We start from the raw sequence: 23,944 nt of genomic DNA, 5'->3' as shown, positions 1-23,944 counted from the left end.
AGAAAGCCTTTCTTTTGTTTTTTTTTTTTTTTTTTTTTTCCCTTTGACTTTTATATGTAACTTGTCAAATTGGTAAAGCTCTACCTGAGTTTCAAAATATTTATGATGGCTTTGGAAGGAACACTTGTTTCTGTTCATTCTACAGTTGAGAGGAAATCTAATATGCAGAGTCATATTTAAATTAATGATTGAGGTATGAGATCTAAGACAAACTAGAGTCAAAGTAATTAATGCCAATAGTTTAATTTCATAAAACGTTATTTCTCTCCTTATATTTCACTCTAAGCCTAGCAATCAGGTCTACTTAATCCCAACCAATATGTCTGGCCTTACTCTAAACTCAGAGACCATTCTTGGTTGAATATTCCAGTGAATTCACTAACTGATGGTTCAATATCAATTCAGTATCTCTGCTCACTCCAATTTGACTTGATTAAACTCCAAATTATGTGTGCTTGTATTTCTGCCCTAATATCTAGGCTCCAAGTGATTCAGAGTCTGTGCATGGGTCACTTACTGGTTATTGAATCTTTCCTTTTTAACTCTGTCTCCAGACCGTCTTCACAATCAAGGATTCCCTGAGGCTCAGTATCTGAAATCTAATTCCAGATGAAACCCATATACTGCTGTTTGGACATCCACTGGTCTCACCCATGGCTGAAGATCTTCAACACAATTTTATCTCACTTTTGTTCTTGCTTTCAACACATATAGATGTCCTGACCTTACATTCACTTACTGGATCCATATACCCTGTATCCATGCCTAGATTATGACTTCCTCTGAATCTATATTTAGACTCTTAGTCTTGTCACTGATACCATGGCATTATCCATCCTGAAGCACCCAAGTTTTACCCACACATTCCATTTAATGTTGACAAGAAAAGTTGATTTCAAAATAAGACACCATAAAAGAATGAGATATATTAATATGGACTTCCGATAAATTCATGGCTCTGCTACTTATGGAAAAACTGATACCTAGTAAAAGATGTCAATGAAACATGTATCATGATAACTTACCTCAAAAATGACATAACACATATATTACATTACTAAGAAAAGAACTATCTAGGAGACAGATTTTATTCCTATCTACTATAAATTCAGAATAATAAATAGAGCTGTATTTGAAAAAGGGAAGCAATTAATCTCAATAATTCAATTGCTTCTAATTAAGTATTATCTTATAGTAGTTTATATTTTCCTTTAGGTATCATTTAATTTTTTTGTCTTTCATTAGACATACATGTGTACTAATTTATGCATTAATTTATATAACTAATGTATATTAATTTATATTTTAATTTATTAACTAATATATAAATTTATATCCATGTATTCATTTGTATCCATATATATGTTGCTTGGGATTGAGAATGTGGATATGTATCATATATATTTTATAACTCCCTATAGTCCTGATATATATTCTCTTATAGAGCATATGCAATAAAGGATTTTTTAAGGAGAAAAATGTTATGCCATTTCAGTGGCATGTATGTGAAAGGGTACTCCTGTTGTGTGTGTGTGTGTGTGTGTGTGTGTGTGTGTGTGTGTGTGTGTGTGTGTGTGTGTATGTTGAGGATAGGGTTGTTAAACTGTATCTTGAGATTCTTCCAAAGACATTGAATACATTACTGATTTCATTTCTATGTGTAAAACAGAATCACAAATTTCAAAATTGTTCCAGTTTGTTTTGAATAAAGAATATGTAAATGTTTCATCATATTGAATATTTTTAACATGTATTAATGTTCTTAAAGATATTCTTTAGAGTGTCTACTGAGAGGAGTCAATATTCACATAATAGTTGCTTCTGATTAGATATGACAAGAGGCATAGCTTTGAAAACTTAAATTTAAACTTAAATTTGATACTATTCTTGCACAAAGCAAACATTGTTCATGGAAGTTCTATTAGTCAAAGTTTCGTTTGCTCAAACGCTAACCTTATAGATCAGTATATTGAATATGAATGCTCTCCAGATGACTGGGATCCCATTGAGCTCACACAGCAGCATTTCTTCAATTTCTCAAAAACTAAAAGTGGGTTTCCATATCAGTGAAATAGTAAAATCAATAAACAGAGCTCTTCTTAAGCACTAAACAATACATTGAGTTAGAAACCTTAGCATAAAGAAGTTATAGTCACGACATCTTTTTCTTTAAGCTGCACTTACCTTTTTTAGTTGAGGCAGCACCAACCTCTTCTTTGGCTCGTTCAGTTTCTGTAAATTCAGAGATTGAAAATGAGAAACGGATATCAGACATGTGAGGTCAATATCTTATAGTATTCTAAGTCAGACAAGACTAAAACTGCCCAAAGGATAAAACGCATGTGGCATCTGAGAGCAAAGCAAGCAGCAGAGAAAACCATGCTAGAATAAGCTTGAAATTTTTTGTAACTAATGAACTTCCTTAAATAACAATGCAGAAATTCTCTTTCAAGATACAATTCTGGTGGTACTAAATTTTATGCTTATATAAGTAGTGACCATAAAAAAGGTGACTTATTCCACAGAATTACACTGGAATACTAATTTATTAGTTTATAGTCAAATCTTAAATGATGCATAAATTGTGGGGAAGAGCACTTGAAAGGCCTTCTTTGTTTAGCCATTAACTATGGGGATGGCAAGCCATAATTGACCTCAATCAATTTGCTTTATATTATAAAATATTAGCCATAATGTTACAGAAAATTCCATTTGAATATTACTTTGAAGAGAGAGAAAAAGAAAAAAATTTAAAAAGGCCAAAATGGCTTCTTGGAGTTTCTCTGAATATCTAGTGTGGAAGAGAGGAAGACAGGAGAGCTCTTCCAAAAGTACAATCTGAAATGCTGGTCCTATTGCAAAATGTTAGACCTCAAATCAAGGCTAATTAAAGTGGAAGTTTCTTTGATCCATACGAAAATTAGAAAATGACAATAAGCTGGTAAATTTTTACAAAGTTTATTTACTCATTTTATTAACTTTTGATTATTCAAGGCTGTTGCCCTTGGACATCTATATTTGTATTTTTAGTTTTATTCTTACTAGTACATGTGTATAATCCCTGTTACTCATATGCACTCACTCAGCAGCTGAGGCTCTAGGAACAACCAGTAAACAGGGGTCTTCATGCCCCCTTATCCTCCCTGTGCCATACACCTTGGGCTGTGAGAGAGATCAGATGTCAGGAGACCTTCACATCACTTTCAGGTTTTAATTTCACAATATTAGATACCACAAGCTTCACCATTTGAGCCCAGGCAAGAAGTCATGTAAATAAGATTTCTTCAGGCTGTTTCAAGACCCGGAGCTCCAGGACTAAGCAGATCCCTGGCTATTATATAGCTTTGAGGAGACTTTAGACCAGTGGTTCTCAAAATTGGCATGCATCAGAGTCACCCAGGAGGGCTGTTAAAACACAGATATGGGCCTGATTCAGTAGGTCTGGGGCATGTCCTAAGAATTTACATTTCTAGCCAGTTCCCAGGTGATGCTTATGCTGCTGGTCTTGGCCATATTTTGGAAACTAATTACCACACGTCCCCTAATACACAATCAGGACTAATGTCCCTGAAATTCCCAACTCTGTTCACCTCAGATACTACCATGAGCCTAGGCTTCCAGCAGAAAACAGTCTATATGGCTTCGTATTTCTCCTAAAAACAGACTCTTTTCCAAAGTCCTTCCACTGAGTCATGTCTATCATAGCACACATCCCTAAATGCTCAGCCTCTTCTCAAAATGTGCACTTGACTTTTTTCCTTTAACCAAACTAGTTCCCTAAGGACACTACATCCCCTACAAATGGTTTTCCAAAATAGAGACAGTTTATTTTTCCTCTATATACCAAAGGGTCTGGAAGTGATGTATATTTACATCTTTTTAACTAAATTAATAAATGATGTTTATGACTTCTCCTTACTTCTTATTACTTCTGATGGATTGTTATCTCCTTGCTTCCTCCAAATCTCAGTTCTTTTGAAGTCCACAGTACCAGGTTGCACCGGCTCTATCTTGCTCTATTGCTGCCATTAACCAGCATTATGCCTGTGTCCCATTAATTATTGAATATTTCTATACATAGTTATCTGCTCCACTATTACTACTGTGATTTTTCATTAGGAAACACTCTCAACCCAGGCTTCACACTAGACTAAGCTGGGGAGTTTTTATAAGCCTGTGAGATTCAGACATAGTAGATCTGGGGAGGACTACAGAGCTTTGAGATTCTGAGTTAATGAGTGTGGGATAAGGTAGGCCTGGCTATTTGTCTATTTGTAAGCTTGTCAAGATACTCTATTATTTAACCAGGATTGGGAGTCACTTATAGACACAGTTTATACGACCATGGGATCTCTCATTTCCTTGACCTTCTCACTTTTGAAAACTGGAGATCCCACTTCTCTGATCACTACCAAGAAAAAGTATCTTGGACTTTTTCTTTGCTGCCAAGACTTTGATTTCAAAACTCCTATTCCCTGGCACCACTCTTCCTGTTATATAGTTCACTCACTCAAGAACCTCCTCTAAGTAGTTTCTGACCCCATCAATACTTTCATTCCTTTGACCTTACCAGTTTCTCCATGCTCCAGATCTCCCTTATGTCCTCACTTTTCTTCTTTCAAGCTTATATTTAAATAAACCATGGTTAAATCATTCACTTATTGTTTGTTTCCATAGTCATCTGGTATATTAAGTTTCTAGGGCAGCCTTTAAGTTATTAGGTGGCTAAAAACAACAGAAATTTATTCTTTCACAGTTCTGGAGGCTAGAAGTCCAGCATTAAAGTGTTGCCAAGGCCCTCTGAAACTTGCTCTGAAGGCTCTTGGGAAGAATCCTTCCTTGCCTCTTCCTAGCTTCTGTTGGTTGCCAGCAATCTTTGGCATTCCTTGACTTGTAGCTGCATCACTCCAATTTGTCCCATTATGTTCATACGGCTGCCTTCCTTCTGAATGTGTCTGTGTCTCTAAATCTCCCTCTCCTTAAAAGGGCATCAGTCATTGGATTTAGCGCCCATTCTAATCCAGTATAGCCTAATCTTACCATGATTACACCACTAAAGACCATTTTTTGAAATAAGCTTGCATTCACAGGTACTGTACTAGTTAGGATTTCAACATATCTTTTGAGGGGATGCAATTCTATCCACTACATGTGCCAAAACACCAAACCTACTCTATGCCTGCCACCTGAGCCGCCATCCAAACTGCAGGAAGGCCCCCATCTGCTGCAGATCTGACTTCAAATGTCTAGTCACAGTGTATAACAGAGTGCCCAGCACTGATCAGCAATACTACCACAGACCTAGCGAAGTTACTTTCTCATTTTTCTAGACAAGTGGTTCATGAATACCCCTCCTTTCTCAAACTTCCAACAACCTGTAACATAAAAGCAAGTTGCTGTTGGGATCTTCATAGAGAAAGTAGAAGCAGACTAGGCTATCTCATCTTTTCACCACCTCACCAGCACATACCAGCACCATTCGTCTTCTTTCCAGACCCATAGGATCATCATTCCCTATTTCATACCAATTCCTCCAAATGTGCCCTGCATCCCAACTCCTTTTGCATAGACAATGACGTTACTCTTGCAAGTACTGCCTCTCTCTGCTACTTCACCTGCTTTCCACTTCACTGATGCTTTCACATCAGCTCAGAAACACACAAAAAATGTCACCGTTTATAACTTCAGACCACCACGGCCTTCACTCCTACGTGTCCCCTACCTCAACTACCTCATCTCTCTGTGGTCCACCATGGTCTCCTGAGAGCTGCTATGCTAAGTGTCACCACTTCTATCTTCTCATTCTCTATTTTTTAAGATTGTTTAATTGTGAAAGATATAATATAAATGAAAGGCATAAAGGTGTATAACATATGGGATAGCATATGTGCATATTTTAATGAATGACAATAAAAAATGCACATCTTTGTAACCCCCTGTAAACTTAAGTAATAAAATATCACCAAAGACTCTGAAACCTCTTACTTGTCATATTACCACTGCATACCTCTCTCTTCATCTCAGAATTATCACTGTCCTATATTTTGTATTAATAATTTCTTTATTTTCCTGTACATTTATTATTACATGAATTTATCTCTAAACAAAGCTAAGGCCATTTTTTACAGATTGAATTATATTGTTTAGTGATATAACTGTATAAATTGACTTATATTTTTTAATTCTTTTTTTTTTTTTTCTGGTACGCAGGCCTCTCACTGTTGTGGCCTCTCCCGTTGCGGAGCACAGGCTCCGGACGCGCAGGCTCAGCGGCCATGGCTCACGGGCCCAGCTGCTCCGCGCCATGTGGGATCTTCCCGGACCGGGTCACAAACCCGTGTCCCCTGCATCGGCAGGCAGACTCTCAACCGCTGCGCCACCAGGGAAGCCCCCCAGTACTTTTTAATTCTTATAATTTGCTTCCTTTAAAACGTGTGCTGAGACTCAGTGTTAAAATTGTTTAACAAGATGGCCATTAGACTTGGGTAGCTTTAGCGCCTTTGGTGGTCTACCTAAACAAACCAAAGCCAGAGTCAACTAGATTTATCTCAAATCTGAGTGGTACTCAAAAGCAATTATCATAAGCTAAACAAACTAAATTATTTAGTTATTTAGCCAAATAACTAATTTTCCCAAATAAGACAATATATGTTATAGTCAGTTAAATATATATTTTTGCTTTGCTTCCATGTATTCTCTATAAAAACCTTTGCCCTACCCCCCAATGGTGGAGTGCCCCTCATCATTTATCGGTTTTGTCACTGCCCTATTTGATTCATTGTTTACTTAAACAAATTGCTTAACTTTTTATACAAGCCACGTTGATATGAGGAACTGTAGTTGATTGATTTAACTGCTGTATAGTATTCCAGTTATACGTATTTACTCAAGAACCTCCTCTAAGTAGTTTCTGACCCCATCAATACTTTCATTCCTTTGACCTTACCAGTTTCTCCATGCTCCAGATCTCCCTTATGTCCTCACTTTTCTTCTTTCAAGCTTATATTTAAATAAACCATGGTTAAATCATTCACTTATTGTTTGTTTCCATAGTCATCTGGTATATTAAGTTTCTAGGGCAGCCTTTAAGTTATTAGGTGGCTAAAAACAACAGAAATTTATTCTTTCACAGTTCTGGAGGCTAGAAGTCCAGCATTAAAGTGTTGCCAAGGCCCTCTGAAACTTGCTCTGAAGGCTCTTGGGAAGAATCCTTCCTTGCCTCTTCCTAGCTTCTGTTGGTTGCCAGCAATCTTTGGCATTCCTTGACTTGTAGCTGCATCACTCCAATTTGTCCCATTATGTTCATACGGCTGCCTTCCTTCTGAATGTGTCTGTGTCTCTAAATCTCCCTCTCCTTAAAAGGGCATCAGTCATTGGATTTAGCGCCCATTCTAATCCAGTATAGCCTAATCTTACCATGATTACACCACTAAAGACCATTTTTTGAAATAAGCTTGCATTCACAGGTACTGTACTAGTTAGGATTTCAACATATCTTTTGAGGGGATGCAATTCTATCCACTACATGTGCCAAAACACCAAACCTACTCTATGCCTGCCACCTGAGCCGCCATCCAAACTGCAGGAAGGCCCCCATCTGCTGCAGATCTGACTTCAAATGTCTAGTCACAGTGTATAACAGAGTGCCCAGCACTGATCAGCAATACTACCACAGACCTAGCGAAGTTACTTTCTCATTTTTCTAGACAAGTGGTTCATGAATACCCCTCCTTTCTCAAACTTCCAACAACCTGTAACATAAAAGCAAGTTGCTGTTGGGATCTTCATAGAGAAAGTAGAAGCAGACTAGGCTATCTCATCTTTTCACCACCTCACCAGCACATACCAGCACCATTCGTCTTCTTTCCAGACCCATAGGATCATCATTCCCTATTTCATACCAATTCCTCCAAATGTGCCCTGCATCCCAACTCCTTTTGCATAGACAATGACGTTACTCTTGCAAGTACTGCCTCTCTCTGCTACTTCACCTGCTTTCCACTTCACTGATGCTTTCACATCAGCTCAGAAACACACAAAAAATGTCACCGTTTATAACTTCAGACCACCACGGCCTTCACTCCTACGTGTCCCCTACCTCAACTACCTCATCTCTCTGTGGTCCACCATGGTCTCCTGAGAGCTGCTATGCTAAGTGTCACCACTTCTATCTTCTCATTCTCTATTTTTTAAGATTGTTTAATTGTGAAAGATATAATATAAATGAAAGGCATAAAGGTGTATAACATATGGGATAGCATATGTGCATATTTTAATGAATGACAATAAAAAATGCACATCTTTGTAACCCCCTGTAAACTTAAGTAATAAAATATCACCAAAGACTCTGAAACCTCTTACTTGTCATATTACCACTGCATACCTCTCTCTTCATCTCAGAATTATCACTGTCCTATATTTTGTATTAATAATTTCTTTATTTTCCTGTACATTTATTATTACATGAATTTATCTCTAAACAAAGCTAAGGCCATTTTTTACAGATTGAATTATATTGTTTAGTGATATAACTGTATAAATTGACTTATATTTTTTAATTCTTTTTTTTTTTTTTCTGGTACGCAGGCCTCTCACTGTTGTGGCCTCTCCCGTTGCGGAGCACAGGCTCCGGACGCGCAGGCTCAGCGGCCATGGCTCACGGGCCCAGCTGCTCCGCGCCATGTGGGATCTTCCCGGACCGGGTCACAAACCCGTGTCCCCTGCATCGGCAGGCAGACTCTCAACCGCTGCGCCACCAGGGAAGCCCCCCAGTACTTTTTAATTCTTATAATTTGCTTCCTTTAAAACGTGTGCTGAGACTCAGTGTTAAAATTGTTTAACAAGATGGCCATTAGACTTGGGTAGCTTTAGCGCCTTTGGTGGTCTACCTAAACAAACCAAAGCCAGAGTCAACTAGATTTATCTCAAATCTGAGTGGTACTCAAAAGCAATTATCATAAGCTAAACAAACTAAATTATTTAGTTATTTAGCCAAATAACTAATTTTCCCAAATAAGACAATATATGTTATAGTCAGTTAAATATATATTTTTGCTTTGCTTCCATGTATTCTCTATAAAAACCTTTGCCCTACCCCCCAATGGTGGAGTGCCCCTCATCATTTATCGGTTTTGTCACTGCCCTATTTGATTCATTGTTTACTTAAACAAATTGCTTAACTTTTTATACAAGCCACGTTGATATGAGGAACTGTAGTTGATTGATTTAACTGCTGTATAGTATTCCAGTTATACGTATTCTACAAATTATGTATCCAGTTTCCTGCCAATGGACACTAGGTCATGTCCTGTATGTGTTATTATAAAACAACGCTGCTATGAATATTCCTGTATATGAATCCTGGTGCAATGTGCAAGAATTTTCTTAGAAGTGAAATTGCTAGGACATAGCATGTGTCTCTGTTTAACTTCACTAGATAAAAGCCATATTTTTCCCCCAAATTTTACACTCACACTAACACTGTATGTGAGAGTTTCTATTGCTTCATATCATCACCATCACCAGAATGAACATTTTTCTCCATTTTTCGTCAATTTGATATATGTAAAATAGTATTGTGGTTTTAAGTACATTTTCATTATTACTAAGAGGTTAAATATTTTTGATATGTCTATAGGCAATTTGTGTCTCGTTTTGTTTTCTTTTTGATCCTAACATATCTTTTGCTCATTTTTTCTATGCATTAGTCTATCAAGTTCTTTCTCTTTTTGTTTTTTATTTTTAGAGTTATTTATTTTTCATTACTAACCTCTAGTTACTTATATATGCTACAAATACCTTTTCCAAAACTGTAACTTGTCTTTTATCTTTATGGCATCTATGGATGAGTTTTAAATTTTACTGTAATCATTTTAGTACATTAGATTTTTTATTTACAGCTTGAGTTTATATATATAATTTTTGTGATCCAACCATACTTCAAGAAAATATATACATATATCTTCCTATACTTTTTTCTTTAAATTAATGGCTTGTTTTATTTTTAAGTCCCTGAACCATCTGGAGTTGATATTTTGGAATTGTACAAAGTAGGAATAAATTACATTTTTTTAAATTTTGGCAATGAATACCAACTACATCAGCAACATTTTAAGATAATCTCTCTATTCTCTAATTATTGAAATGGCTACTTTTTCTTATATCAGGTCTTTGTTCAAGTGGAATCATTTTAGGTCTCTTTTTGTTCCTGTTTGTCCTATTGGAAAACTTGTTTAGATCTGCACCAATACCATGCTCCCTTGAAAACACAGTATCATGACACTGTTTTATTAATAAGACTCAGGTCACAAAGTACTTGTCTCAATAGTCATACTTCATACTTATTTTGCTGTACTCATTATTATACTTTCACAATATTAAAATTTATTCCTGATTTTCTATTTGAAATTCTCTCCTCCTCCTCTCTACTTCCTAATGTCTAAACTAAACTCAGATTCTACTTCTGCAAGTTCTCATCTATATAGCTTGGATCTCTTTGAACCAAACTTGATAAATGTTCTTAAGCTCCAAACCATGACATTTTTCCAATTCTGTGCTGGCACTCAGGACACCAACCTTGGCTCTATACGTGGGATTGAACAAGAAGCACATCTTGGCCTAACATCTAAGTCAGTCCCAGGTTTCTCACAGTCTAGTTTTCCTGGCACTTAAACCTCCCCAAACCATCCCCTGGCATTGTATCAGTACTATTTTGAGTTCATTCAGTTAGCATCATCTGTGATTTGGGTAGTGATCATACAATTTATTATCCAAACTAAGCAGGTGAAAGAAGGTGTTAGTAATAATTATTCCAGAATAACATGAATAAACCCAGATTGCCCTAAACAACTGAGATACCTGTCATATATATCATCCAACCTGTGGTCTAGACACACACCCCTGATATCAGATCTACTAGTTCAGGCCCACAGATCTTTCCCCCCAGCAATTTCCATGACAGAATATTTAAACTATGTCCAAAAAGCCATGCCACTTTCTAACTAACATAAGCTGTCCCCAAACAGTCTTCTAACATCATAAAACTAAATAAATCCAAAGGGGTTTTATTTTTAAATTCTGCATACTGGCTTCTCCTGAATGATCTGACATATATTACTAGATCAAGAGATAGATATGTGACTCACAAATTTAGGTATTGAAATGTAGTTAAGGTGATAAGCAGAGTCAGGCTTGGTGGCTGAGCATACCACAAAAATCTAGTGTAGTGTTAAAACCAAGGAATGAAAAATGCCTGACCGTTGTCATTTAATTCAAATTTAGGCCCACAATTAAAAATAACTAAACTTTGGCCCCTGACCTGGTCTTTGGTGTCTTTCACACTCAGAATTCAAACTGACCACAGGCTGGTCAAACATGCACATGGAATACATGATCAAAGCCCTATGGTCCTCGATATGAGGAACGAAGTAATGTATAGTAGTGCTTCCCAAGGTTTTGAGGAATACTGGTCCTTGAAGTGTTCTTTGGAAAAAAGAGGGTGATGTGGTCAAATATATTTGCTAAGCATTGTCTACTACATTCCCTCTTGATTCACCAAGAGGAGTGTTAAAGATCTGAAATGCCCATGAGTCTTGGTTCTCCTCCTCCTTGGAAATGGCTAATCATATCATCAACCCCTCTGTCTCTATCCAATGTGGCGGTGGGGGTGAGGGAGTGTGTGTGCAGTGGACTGCAGGGAGAACTGGGTTTGTTGAGGCATTTCTGTACAGAGGATGATATAAAGGAATCTGTGTTGACTTGTGGAAATAGTAAACCTAGATTTGGCATCTCTGTTGGTCAAAGGTACTCTTCCTCCATCCACATAATCCCTGACAAATAATTTTACATGTGGAGGCATTAAGTGCCCCTCTGTAGTGCTTGCTACATCATTGAACATGAAGGGCTTCTTCCCTTTTCTTCAAGCTCATGGTACCATGAGAACATCCACCCTGTACTGATACAGTTCCCAAACTAGTCTGTGTCCTCTAGTGTCTTTCTTACAGTGATTCTGGTTTCTTAAGACCTAGAGCAAACAGTTCCACACCACAAATTCAATTCACATTATTGTTATCTCCTTTAATTGAGTGCTAAAGACAAATTACCTTTTACTTTTTCCATGGACTTGCTCTAGTCCTGTCAATTTTACCTATCCTTTTTAATTCAATACCATGAAATTGTATCACATAAATACTTAATTTATGTTAATTAAACTATACATCTCACTCTCGCATTTGCTCTCATAATTTAAGATAATGTAAAATCATATCCTAAATATTCAGGTTATACACACAAGACTATGTGTCCTTACTATGTGGGTGACAGAAGGAATTTTCAAGAGTATTTGTAATGATATGTCTTAGGCATTAACTTTATAAATAGCTCACTGTATATAAAAGCTATGTAAATATTCTTCTGTTGTATGATTTCTAGACCCCCCCAAAAAAACGACTAGTTCTTATTTGGGGAAATGGATGGTCACATTGCTAGCAGAGATTTTAAACAATTTATGAATTATCTCTAACTTTTGTACTGGGAGATAATGCCCATGTCAAGTCCAAATCGTTCAACCATACAAGGAGTTGAATATTAATTCTTTTGAAACCTTTATACTGGGTCTAAGATGATTTGGCAACCTAAATTTGTTAATTTCCTGCAAAAGATGCTGATCTCTTCAAAACATGATTGGATAGTGTTTCATAGATAGCAGAACTTACAGGGTTTTTTTTTATTGCAAATGAATATTTTTATCTAAATGTCACATTTTTCTAGGAAGAAAATTTTCATTTTCAGAGTAATCTTCAATCTAGAGTCCTCTACCAGTTCTGCAAAATTATCAGTTTTGTTTTATATATTTTCTTGATTATGCATTTCTACAGACTAAGTATTAGCATACTAAATACTCTGTAATATGAAGTTCTAATCAGCTTATATTCAACTAAAAATTGTCATGAAAATATAACTGGAATTTTAGATTCATGTTACACCTTTCCTTAAGGTCTGCAATGTCTATGTAAACATTTCCAACTGCAATTTTTAAAAAAATACACCAAGCTACTCAATATTATATTTTCCAATTTTTTTCTGATATATTCACCAATGATATACCCTGTCTCAAAAACCTGACAGTAAATAAAACATGCATTTGTTTTTTGTATTAGTACCATCATTGATACTTATGCAACTCTAAATCAAAAGGAAAATATAAACATATTTACATAATGCACAGAAATGAGGTTTGATCTTAAATCTTATATACAAAGCTTAGAGAAGCTAAAAGAATATTTTTTCTAAACTCAAATATACGCCATTATGCCTAAATTTTCATGAATGGCCATCTGTTAGATACGTCATTGAATTGAGAAATACCAACAAAGAAAAAAGCATTTATCCTTTAGCGTATTGTCAAAGCCACTATTGATGCAAATGCCATGGTATACTATAGTTGTCAGTCAATATTTATTCTAAATCTGAGGATAGAAAATTGTGATATTGCAAGAGCAGTACTTAATAAAATTGTTGGGAGTTTCCTTTTCATTAAAGACACAATAACTTTCATAGTAGATAAATTATGTTGCCTCCTGCTTTGATCAAGTGATTGATCACTAGGAAAATTTTCTAATGTGTTTAAGAAACTGAGAACATCACTTATCATTCTGCAAAATGGGAAACAAAAATATAAACAACTCAAAAAAGAGGTTATGACCTAAATTAACATTTACAAATGAAAGCTCTATAGATAAATTTTAATAAGAATTGATTCACAGAAAAGACAAGGTTGAGTAATTATGCATATCAGTTTAACACAACAAATAATCAGAGCAAGAAACATTTGATAAGTCAGCCTAAAATATTAGCATTAGCACTGTCTATAGCAGAAGTTAAATGAGTAAGCTGCTGAAATATGCTTTTTGTTTTCTCAAGTTTTAGTCAACATACTTGCTTTAACTTGTTTTTCACTTGGAGCTGTTAAGGACAAGAAATAATAAGGTCTAAGTCAGTTACAAGTCTCCTTGGGTCTCTCTCTAAAATAGTTTTCTAAAATAGTTATTTTTTTTCAAAAAAACTATATTATGACCTTGGAAACTAAAGAAAATTATAGGTCTCAGGAAGAAAAAATACAACGCTGTGCCATTTTCTTTGATAAACTTTAAATATATGCCATGACCCATAGATTTCTTTTCTGATATTCATATAACTTCTCCCAACACAGAATGCTCATTCATGACTCATTCATTTTGTTTTCCATTTTTAATTATTTAAGAATCTGATTGGTTTTATACATATGCCAATGAAGTTTCCTTAAAGTCTACAAATTGGTATGAAAGGAAGGAAGTGAATCGATAAATTATCCAATTGTTTCAATTTTAAAAACAGTGAATTACAGCTAAGTTGCTACACTGTAATCACACCATGAAATGAACAGATAATGATTTCAAGAAATTTAAATTATTGTATTTTGTCAAATTTAATATTGGATAATAATGTTTAGCTATTAAAAGTCTTAAAACTATTCTATCAAACATTTAGAGAGGAGCTAACAGCCATCCTTCTCAAACTCCTCCAAAAATTGCAGAGGAAGGAACACTCCCAAACTCATTCTATGAGGCCACCATCACCCTGATACCAAAACCAGACAAAGATACTACAAAAAAAGAAAATTACAGACCAATATCACTGCGGAATATAGATGCAAAAATCCTCAAAAGACTAGCAAACAGAATCCAACAACACATTAAAAGGATTATACACAAAGATCAAGTAGGATTTATCCCAGGGACGGAAGGATTCTTCAATATACACAAATAAATCAAAGTGATATACCATATTAACAAACTGAAGAATAAAAACCATATGATCATCTCAATAGATGCAGAAAAAGCTTTTGAAAAAATTCAACACCCATTTATGATAAAAACTCTCCAGAAAGTGGGCATAGAAGCAACCTACCTCAACATAATAAAGGCCATATACGACAAACCCACAGCAAGACATCATTCCCAATGGTGAAAAACTGAAAGCGTTTCCTCTAAGATCAGGAACAAGACAAGGTTGCCCACTCTCACCACTATTATTCAACATAGTTTTGGAAGTCCTAGCCACGGCAATCAGAGAAGAAAAAGAAATAAAAGGAATACAAATTGGAAAAGAAGTAAAACTGTCACTGTTTGCAGATGACATGATACACTAGGTAGATAATCCTAAGGATGCCATCAGAAAACTACTAGAGCTAATCAATGAATTTGGTAACACTGCAGGATAAAAAATTAATGCACAGAAATCTCTTGCATTCCTATACACTAACAATGAAAGATCAGAAAGTGAAATTAAGGAAACAATCCCATTCACTACTGCAACAAAAAGAATAAAATACCTAGGAATAAACCTACCTAAGGAGGTAAAAGACCTGTACTCAGGAAACTATAAGACAGTGATGAAAGAAATCAAAGATGACACAAACAGATGGAGAGATATACCATATTATTGGATTGGAAGAATCAATATTGTGAAAATGACTATACTACCCAAAGCAATCTACAGATTCAATGCAATCCCTATCAAATTACCAATGGCATTTTTTACGGAACTAGAACAAATCATCTTAAAATTTGTATGGAGACACAAAGACCCCGAATAGCCAAAGCAATCTTGAGAAAGAAAAACGGGGCTGGAGGAATCAGACTCCCTGACTTCAGATTATACTACAAAGCTACAGTAATCAAGACAATATGGTACTGGCACAAAAACAGAAATATAGATCAATGGAACAGGATAGAAAGCCCAACGATAAACTCACGCACCTATGGTCAACTAATCTATGACTAAGGAGGCAAGGATTTACAATGGAGAAAAGACAGTTTCTTCAATAAGTGGTGCTGGGAAAACTGGACAGCCACATGTAAAAGAATAAACTTAGAACACTCCCTAACACCATACACAAAAATAAACTCAAAATGGATTAAAGACCTAAATGGAAGACCAGACATTATAATAAAACCCTTAGAGGAAACCATAGGAAGAACACTCTTGGACATAAATCACAGCAAGATCTTTTTTGACCCACCTCTTAGAGTAATGGAAATAAAAACAAAACTAAACAAATGGGACCTAATGAAACTTAAAAGCTTTTGCACAGCAAAGGAAACTATAAACAAGACAAAAAGACAACCCTCAGAATGGTAGAAAATATTTGCAAACAAATCAGTGGACGAAGGGTTAATCTCCAAGATATATAAATAGCTCATGCAACTCAATATTAAAAAAACAAAAACAACCCAATCAAAAAATGGGTAGAAGACCTAAATAGACATTTCTCCAAAGAAGACATACAGATGGCCAAGAGGCATATGAAAAGTTGCTCAACATCACTAATTATTAGAGAAATGCAAATCAAAACTACAATGAGGTATCACCTCACACCGGTTAGAATAGGCATCATAAGAAAATCTACAAACAATAAATGCTGGAGGGGGTGTGGAGAAATGGGAACCCTCTTGTACTGTTGGTGGGAATGTAAATTGATACAGCCACTATGGAGAACAGTACAGAGGTTCCTTAAAAAACTAAAAATAGAATTACCATATGACCTAGCAATCCCACTACTGGGCATATACCCAGAGAAAACCACAATTCAAAAAGACACATGCAACCCAATGCTCATTGCAGCTCTATTTACAATAGCCAGGTCATGGAAGCAACCTAAATGCCCATCAACAGATGAATGGATAAGGAAGATGTGGTACATATATACAAAGAAGTATTCCTCAACCATAAGAAGGAATGAAATTGGGTCATTTGTAGAGATGTGGATGGACCTAGAGACTGTCATATAGAGTGAAGTAAGTCAAAGAGAAAAACAAATATCATATATTAACGCATATATGTGGAATCTAGAAAAATGGTACAGATGAACCAGTTTTCAAGGCAGAAATAGAGACACAGATGTAGAGAACAGATGTATGAACAGCAAGGGGGGAAAGTGGATGGGATGAATTTGGAGATTGAGATTGACATATATACACTAATATGTATAAAATGGATAACTAATAAGAACATGCTCTATAGCACAGGGAACTCTACTTTATTTTGCTGTAGAGTAGAAACTAACACAATATTGTAAAACAACAATACCACAATAAAAAAAAATTTTTAATAAAAATAAAATCATTTAAACAAAAAAACAAAAAAACCTCTTAAAACTGATTAGACCCATAGTCATTTTTTATGTCTCCCTATGTTTATACATTTCTCTGATGTATGTTCTATTTCAGCTTTCTGCATAGGTACATAAGTGAGAATATGTGTTATGGCCCAGTTATGGGAATGTTACCCCCAAACACATAATCTGTTCTCTGTTCTCTGTAAGGTAGACAAAAACATTCATTCCTTCCCAAAGGTAAGTAATATCAATGTTAATGTGAAGTGTGAAATGTGTGATTATTTCATATTGTAAATTATTTAAAAGTCATTCATATTTATATTTTTTTAAATATGATTATCCTATTTGATATTTCTCTTTTCATCCGCTCAAACATTTTCAAGTTCCTAAAATGTTCCTGACATTATGATAGGCACTCTTGGATAAAAATATAAAAAACAATCTTCATATTCTAATTTCTGACTGTTTAAAGTGGAAAAAAGAAAAGGTAATATGATTATAAGATTATGTTAAGTGTTTTTATATAGAAAAGAAAATGACGCTATGGGAACTAGCTGGAGAAATTCCTAAATGGATTTGGGTTTTCTGAGGAAGTTTTACAAACCTGGAAGAAGAATAAGAAATGTGGTTTCGAATCTGCAGTTTGCTGTTGTCTGTGACAGGGGTGGGAGTATGGATTTGCATGGTTGTTTACACAATATTGTAATTGCTATTTTAATGTATTGCCAATGTAAATGCTATTTCCATTTAAATATAATATGATGGGAGGGGTGACTAATGGACATTATATGAGGTTATGACAGCTTACACACACACACACACACACACACACACACACACACAATCAGTAAAGTTCCTTGAGCAGGAGTTGCATTTATTTTCATTTGAAACAACAAATAGGGCAAGTTAAATGCCAGAAACCTTTAAGAAAATCATTTGGTATCTACACCTACTGCATTCTTAGTTTCTGTCTGTTTGTATACGTGTTTTTCTGCTTGTCTGATTGTCAGTTCACTTTTTTCCCCTCATTCGAATGTAAATTGACTGAAGACAAAATCTACTTCTACTCTCATTGCAACTCCCCCAGTACTAAAGATGTGTCATTAAATAACATTTTGAATAGAGAGAGAATATTTGCTGGAATTGAATAGTTCATATTTTCAAAACAAAGCAATGTCAGATGCACTTATAATAGAAAGGGTTTTGTTTTTATTTTTGTTTTCTACCCTAAACTGTAAAATAGTGCTTCTCAAACACTGCTTTGACCAATGCTCTGGGGATCTTAGGAAGTTGCAGATGCTGATTCAGTAGATCTGGGGTGGGACCAGAGATTCTGTATTTCTAACAACCTCTCAGGTGCTCCTAATGCTGCTGGTTCACAGAACACACATTGAGTTGCAAGAGTGTAATGTACTATTTGGCCTCCATTTTCTAACATGGCATTGGTGTTAACTGTATGACAAGAACTTGGAAAGAAGACATCTCATAAGATGGAAGGGTTTCCTGTCCTTTCCAGTCATGGCCCTTACCCCCGTCTAAGGGTACATCATTAATAAACCTTGGACATCAGGTAGAAAGACCCCAGCAACCCCAGTCTGACTCACCTGAATGTTCCTTCTTTGGTGACTTTGCTGTATCAAACAAGAAAAGAAAAAAATTCAACATTTTATACCATTTGATCACATTTCATTATTCAATTGCAAGTTTATATCTTGAAATTAAGAGGATAGAGGAATTTTAAAAGTTACCTGGTTCTACATGTTTCTCTTTCTTTTCCTGTTCTGAAACATATTAGTTTTGTTATTATTATTATTCCAATTTTATGTGTCACAACTTAATTGTCCTAACACAAAGAAACATATATGTCTAGTGCTGTATTGCACCAATAAGAGCTGCCATGAAAAGACTAATATCCGACGTGTATTTAAAAAGAGTTTTTCCAATCTTCCTCTGTTTTCCCTCACAGAACAGCAATAAAAATTATTCTGGATATTAGAGGAATTAAAATTTTTCATGGATAATAAACTAGAAAGATAAAGTAGGGTCTGTAAAGGATAGAAAAAATTTTAATTTCCTTTCTTACTAGATCAACGTGAAATAAATTTGGGATAAAAAGTAAGCATAAAGGATAATTATTACAGCTGTTTTAAAATAATTCTCAGATAAGGATGAACAGATTTCCTCTGGACTTTCTCTTCTAAGGTGAAATTTTCTTATATTGAAAAGGTAGTTGTTTAGCTAAGACAAAGTCTTTGCTGAGGCAGATTTACGATGCTAAAAATAGACTAAGAATTTTCAGGGGGAAGCAAAACACACTTCCCTTGTTTTTAGGACAAATGCTCCTTACAGAGTATTTTTCAGATAGTGTTCCTTTTTAAGAACCCACTTTTGCCAATGTTATATGAGATGAAAATCATTCTGGCCTCAAAATTAAGCTGACATTTGTATCATAATAAGCACTAATTTTATATGAAGTGTAGGTACTAATTTTAAATGAAGTGCTATTTTCTACATTTCTATTCTTACTTATTTTGCCTTGACAAGCAAAATTTGACAAGCTTGTCAAATTAATTTAAATGATTTTCAAGAAATACTTTAACAAAGACATTATTATCTGATTTTTTAAAGAAAAATAAAGAGATTTCTTCAAGTTTCATTTAATGAATATATTTTGGAGACTAGAAGATGTTTATGCTGAAAGAATTCTAAGAACTATATTTTAGAAACATAGAGTGTATCGAATTTCCTATGGTTATCTCATCAGTCTCTCAAGTGTACAATTTTGTTTACCACGCTTGTACTTGTGAAGGTATAACGAGCAATTTATTCACTCCCAAGATAGCAGGCAGGCAATAAAACAAATAAAACGAATGGCTTGACCAAGTGTTACAAGTCAAAGGGAAGAAGCATACGTGACTTAGCTAAAATTAAACACAGGTAAGAACATTAAAAACTGTCTGGAAAACATGGAGTAATTAAATGCATTGCTTAATTTATTGCTGAACTGAACCACCAATTATCAAAACATTTCTAAGAAATTTGTGAAATAATAACAATCAAAAAAAATACTGGAAGTAGCTTTGGGTTTGCATCAAAATCAATTACCAAATACCTGTGAGATTTCAAAGTTAAAATAAGGGTCTTCCAATCATATCAGAAAGTAATTGTATAAGCAGAAAAATACCCATGCTAATTTGGGATGATGTGCAAGAAAAGGCTGTCAAGTCCATTTATTATATGGGATAATTCAAGATGTAATTATCGAATTATCTTAATAAATACCAATAAATTCATGCTTATATCTACAGGGACTGCCAAATCATACTTATAATTGATTTTTTTATTTGGAAAAAATTATAGCTCACTAGAGTTAGCAAAAATATATACAGGAAGAGTACATGTATACATAAATACATGTACTCTTCTCCCTGTTTTCCCTACCATGATTTGTTTTAGACTGCAAAAAAAACCAAAATCACAAAAACAACCAACTTTTAAGTTGTGGTAACTAGAAAAGAAAAAGCAAAATAAGAGTATAGGGTTGGAGATGTATAATTGAATAAAGCAATCTTAAAGTAAAAACAACAACAACTGAATCCAGCAAATTCAAAGATGCAACAATAACAACAAAAGCAGGTACAGATGATAAACTAGAGCAAATAAGTTAATTTGAAAAGAATTAGTAGTTGTTTAGAGGAAAATTCTTTTTCTTGTCCTTATTGCTGCCCAAGTCAATCCACAGAACTTCCCAAGGAGGAAAGCAGTTGGAATGTTAAATGAATGCCTGGGAAGGCATGTTTATTTATTAAATATATCAATACTCTGAAGATTGTCAAGGAGCTGCAGTGTGTCCGTGGGAAATTTTAAATCATATAGACTGTAATAAAGCAAGGGCCTTAAGGTTACATATATATTATTTAAATACCATTTTTCAAATCTCCAGTTGTCCTCCATTTCCCTGCTGGTGCAATGGTTTATAGAGTGGTTTCTGTATCAGTGTGCCAGTGCCCATCAGCAGCTGTGCACACACATAAATCTGGTATCGAAATACCACATAGTTCTCTATAGACAGATTGCTCCCCTTGGCTGAGTTGTAGTGTAACTTCATGATTCTCTCCATAGGACATTTTAGAGCACTTTTATGACATAAAAGGTCAAATGTCCTGACCTTTGCAGGACCAAAACGCATGTAAATTGGTATATATTTTAAAACATGTTTTTAATTTCACTAGGATTTTTTAAAGCTCTGCAAACCTGAAAATGGAATGATTATTAATGGCTAATTGAATAAGATTAAGTTGACATTATTTGTTTCTGTTTGTTTTTCTTCAGAGAAGAGTATACATTTGCAAAAGACGCAACCTCAAAGCATCAAGCTTTACTGAATCATTAGCAAGCAAGCTTTAATAATGTGTTATAGCAACAGTGGATGCTGCCTAAGTTATGCATCCCAAGCAATGCAGTTTCACAGAGCTCATAGTGTTTGTAGGGAAAAAGGACACTGTTATGGACAAAATGTCATACATCATGTGAACATGCCAAAATATTTATGGATTACAAGAACAAAGAAAACAGAAAAAAGATTGTAAAACTAACCTGAAAAAGAACTTCTGTTCTATATTCTAGCTACAGAACTAACCAGATTACAGAGACTAAATTTCCACTAACATAATACAGTTTTGGTTAATGGAATTAAGTTATATTTTTTGGTTAAGACTGTAGACAATATTATTAGACGATTGCATGAATTTGAAAAAGGACTCTAAGGAAGAGTGCCATGCTTTTCAGTCCACTCTGATCACCCCCTCCACAGGTTGTATATTCTTTCATTCTGACAAAAAAAATAGAGTTCACATGCATAAAACATAGAAAAGGGAGATTCAAAATCGCAAGTCTAGGTATTTCAGCAGGACAATAGTAGCAGTAAATAGAAAAAATATATAATTTGCATGCCTTTCCTTACTTTTTCCCTTGGGTAATTCTGTTGAAAGAAATATAAACAGAAAGCCATTGCTCATGAAACTTTCAAAGATAAAGTATACTCCCTCAACACATTGATCAGACTGTAATGTTTCCTAGGCCTCCCCCCATTCTCTCCCCTTAAATTTCTCAGTGTTGCTCAGAGGTATTGCTGATTATCATAGGTGTTTCCATAAGTTAACTGTAAAACATTATTTGACAATGAACCTAGGATTATACTGTTTTAACTATTTTAAATGATTTGTATCTTGTAGTCTTCTTAAATGTATATGAACACATAAACACCCTGTACATGTAAACCCTTATGAACAAATACAAAAGACACAGGTATACTTGCCACATGATTTATGATTTTATTCAAGACTTAAAGGAACTACTCAGTTCCATCGATGCTGGTATATCCAAGATTAATTCAATTTATGCTTTTTAGCAAAGAAATGCTGGTTACTGAACATCGTTCAATTTCTTGTCCAGCAAACATTTCTTTGAAAATAATTACTGTGAAAGGTAAACATAGGCAGTATTTATTTTTATTACTGCCAAATATTTCTCATAGCATTATTGTCAGGAAAGATTTGACTCTCTCTCTTTTTCTTTCTTTCTCAATATTTCTCTCTCCTTTTTTATCCCATATTTAGTTTTTTCTTTTGTGTGACTCCTTTAAAAAGGAATGCTGCTTGGGGGTTCATTAAATATAAGACAGAAAAAGGAAATATTCCCAATACCTTCTGCAGTTGTTCTTGTTTTCTTGGAATCTGAAAATACAAATATAAATTACTGACAAAGCAGATAAGAAAAATCAACAACTGATAAGCTCACAACAAAATGTCCGTACACTCTGAAATCATTTTCACTGAAGTGGACTGACTGCATGTTGTATTTCTAGAATATGGGGCTTAAAGCTAAATTATTCTGTTTTTGAGAGGACGAGTATTAGATTAAGGCAAGAAGTGAGAAACTTTTGATGTATAAAATATAGAAAAAATACAAAGGAAAATATCCACATCTAATTTGCATAGAAATTACATTGTGTCTATAGCAGCTAATGACCTTTTAATAAGATGTCAAACTGGGCAGATATACTGTCTGTTTCTATAGAGATGGGTTGGAATCCATGAATTTAGTTGTCAATTTCTTCATTTGTTCAATCTATAGCAATCCTGGTGAAGTGTATTGTACTCTCCTTGAATAATTGATGCATTTCCAGTACAAACATTAACTTATTCATATTGTAATGAAAAAGAAACAGGTGATGATGGCTCATGGGTTACTGACGAACATATCATTTATTTAGTAGCTGCTATGTAGTAACACGCATTCAGTGGTCAAAAGCCATCTATTCAATTTTTAGTCTTTTGGGTGTTCAGCCTATATCTGAGAAATTTATTATTTCCAGTATTTTTATACCATGAAACTCTCTGTTCCTATCACTTGAAATTAAAAACAACTGTTTTTTTAACTTGTTTATTTTAGAATGGAGGCATCTTAAATTTTTGCTTAGAATATTTCATTCTGTATATTCTGTTTTCTTTCTTTTACCTCTTCTGTAACTTAGTTTTGAAATTATCTGAATATTACTGAAATTAGAATCAAAATAATGAACTATGAATTTATGCTTGCAAAACATAAACTGTTCTCTGGCTGACAATTATATGGCTTAGAACCTAGAGCAATAGATATTCACTAACAATTTGGAAGTTAATGAATCTGTGTGCCTTATAGTGATGTAGATGGATCATGAGTATAGTTCCACAGTGAAGTAATGGACCTAAAATGTTTGAAGATGACAGTGAGTAGGAGACTGTTCAC

The 23,944-nt window shown here is 34.7% G+C and overlaps 1 protein-coding gene across 1 annotated transcript in view; it reads right to left on the bottom strand.

The window, feature by feature from the left end:
* Positions 1-23,944, bottom strand: part of TRDN (triadin) — a 372,172-nt gene that overhangs the window by 109,884 nt on the left and 238,344 nt on the right. The window contains exons 15-20 of the mRNA XM_024759083.1: positions 22,861-22,890; positions 22,119-22,136; positions 18,904-18,936; positions 18,760-18,786; positions 13,936-13,962; positions 2,185-2,232 (exon numbers count right to left, since the gene is read on the bottom strand). Coding sequence (XP_024614851.1) covers positions 2,185-2,232; positions 13,936-13,962; positions 18,760-18,786; positions 18,904-18,936; positions 22,119-22,136; positions 22,861-22,890 — 183 coding nt within the window. The remainder of the gene's footprint in view (positions 1-2,184; positions 2,233-13,935; positions 13,963-18,759; positions 18,787-18,903; positions 18,937-22,118; positions 22,137-22,860; positions 22,891-23,944) is intronic.

Source organism: Neophocaena asiaeorientalis, unplaced genomic scaffold, assembly GCF_003031525.2.
Source record: "Neophocaena asiaeorientalis asiaeorientalis breed wild unplaced genomic scaffold, Neophocaena_asiaeorientalis_V1.1 scaffold5, whole genome shotgun sequence".
Taxonomy (NCBI): Eukaryota; Metazoa; Chordata; class Mammalia; order Artiodactyla; family Phocoenidae; genus Neophocaena; species Neophocaena asiaeorientalis.
Note: the sequence above shows the minus strand (reverse complement) of the source record. Positions and strands in the feature narration are given on the sequence as shown.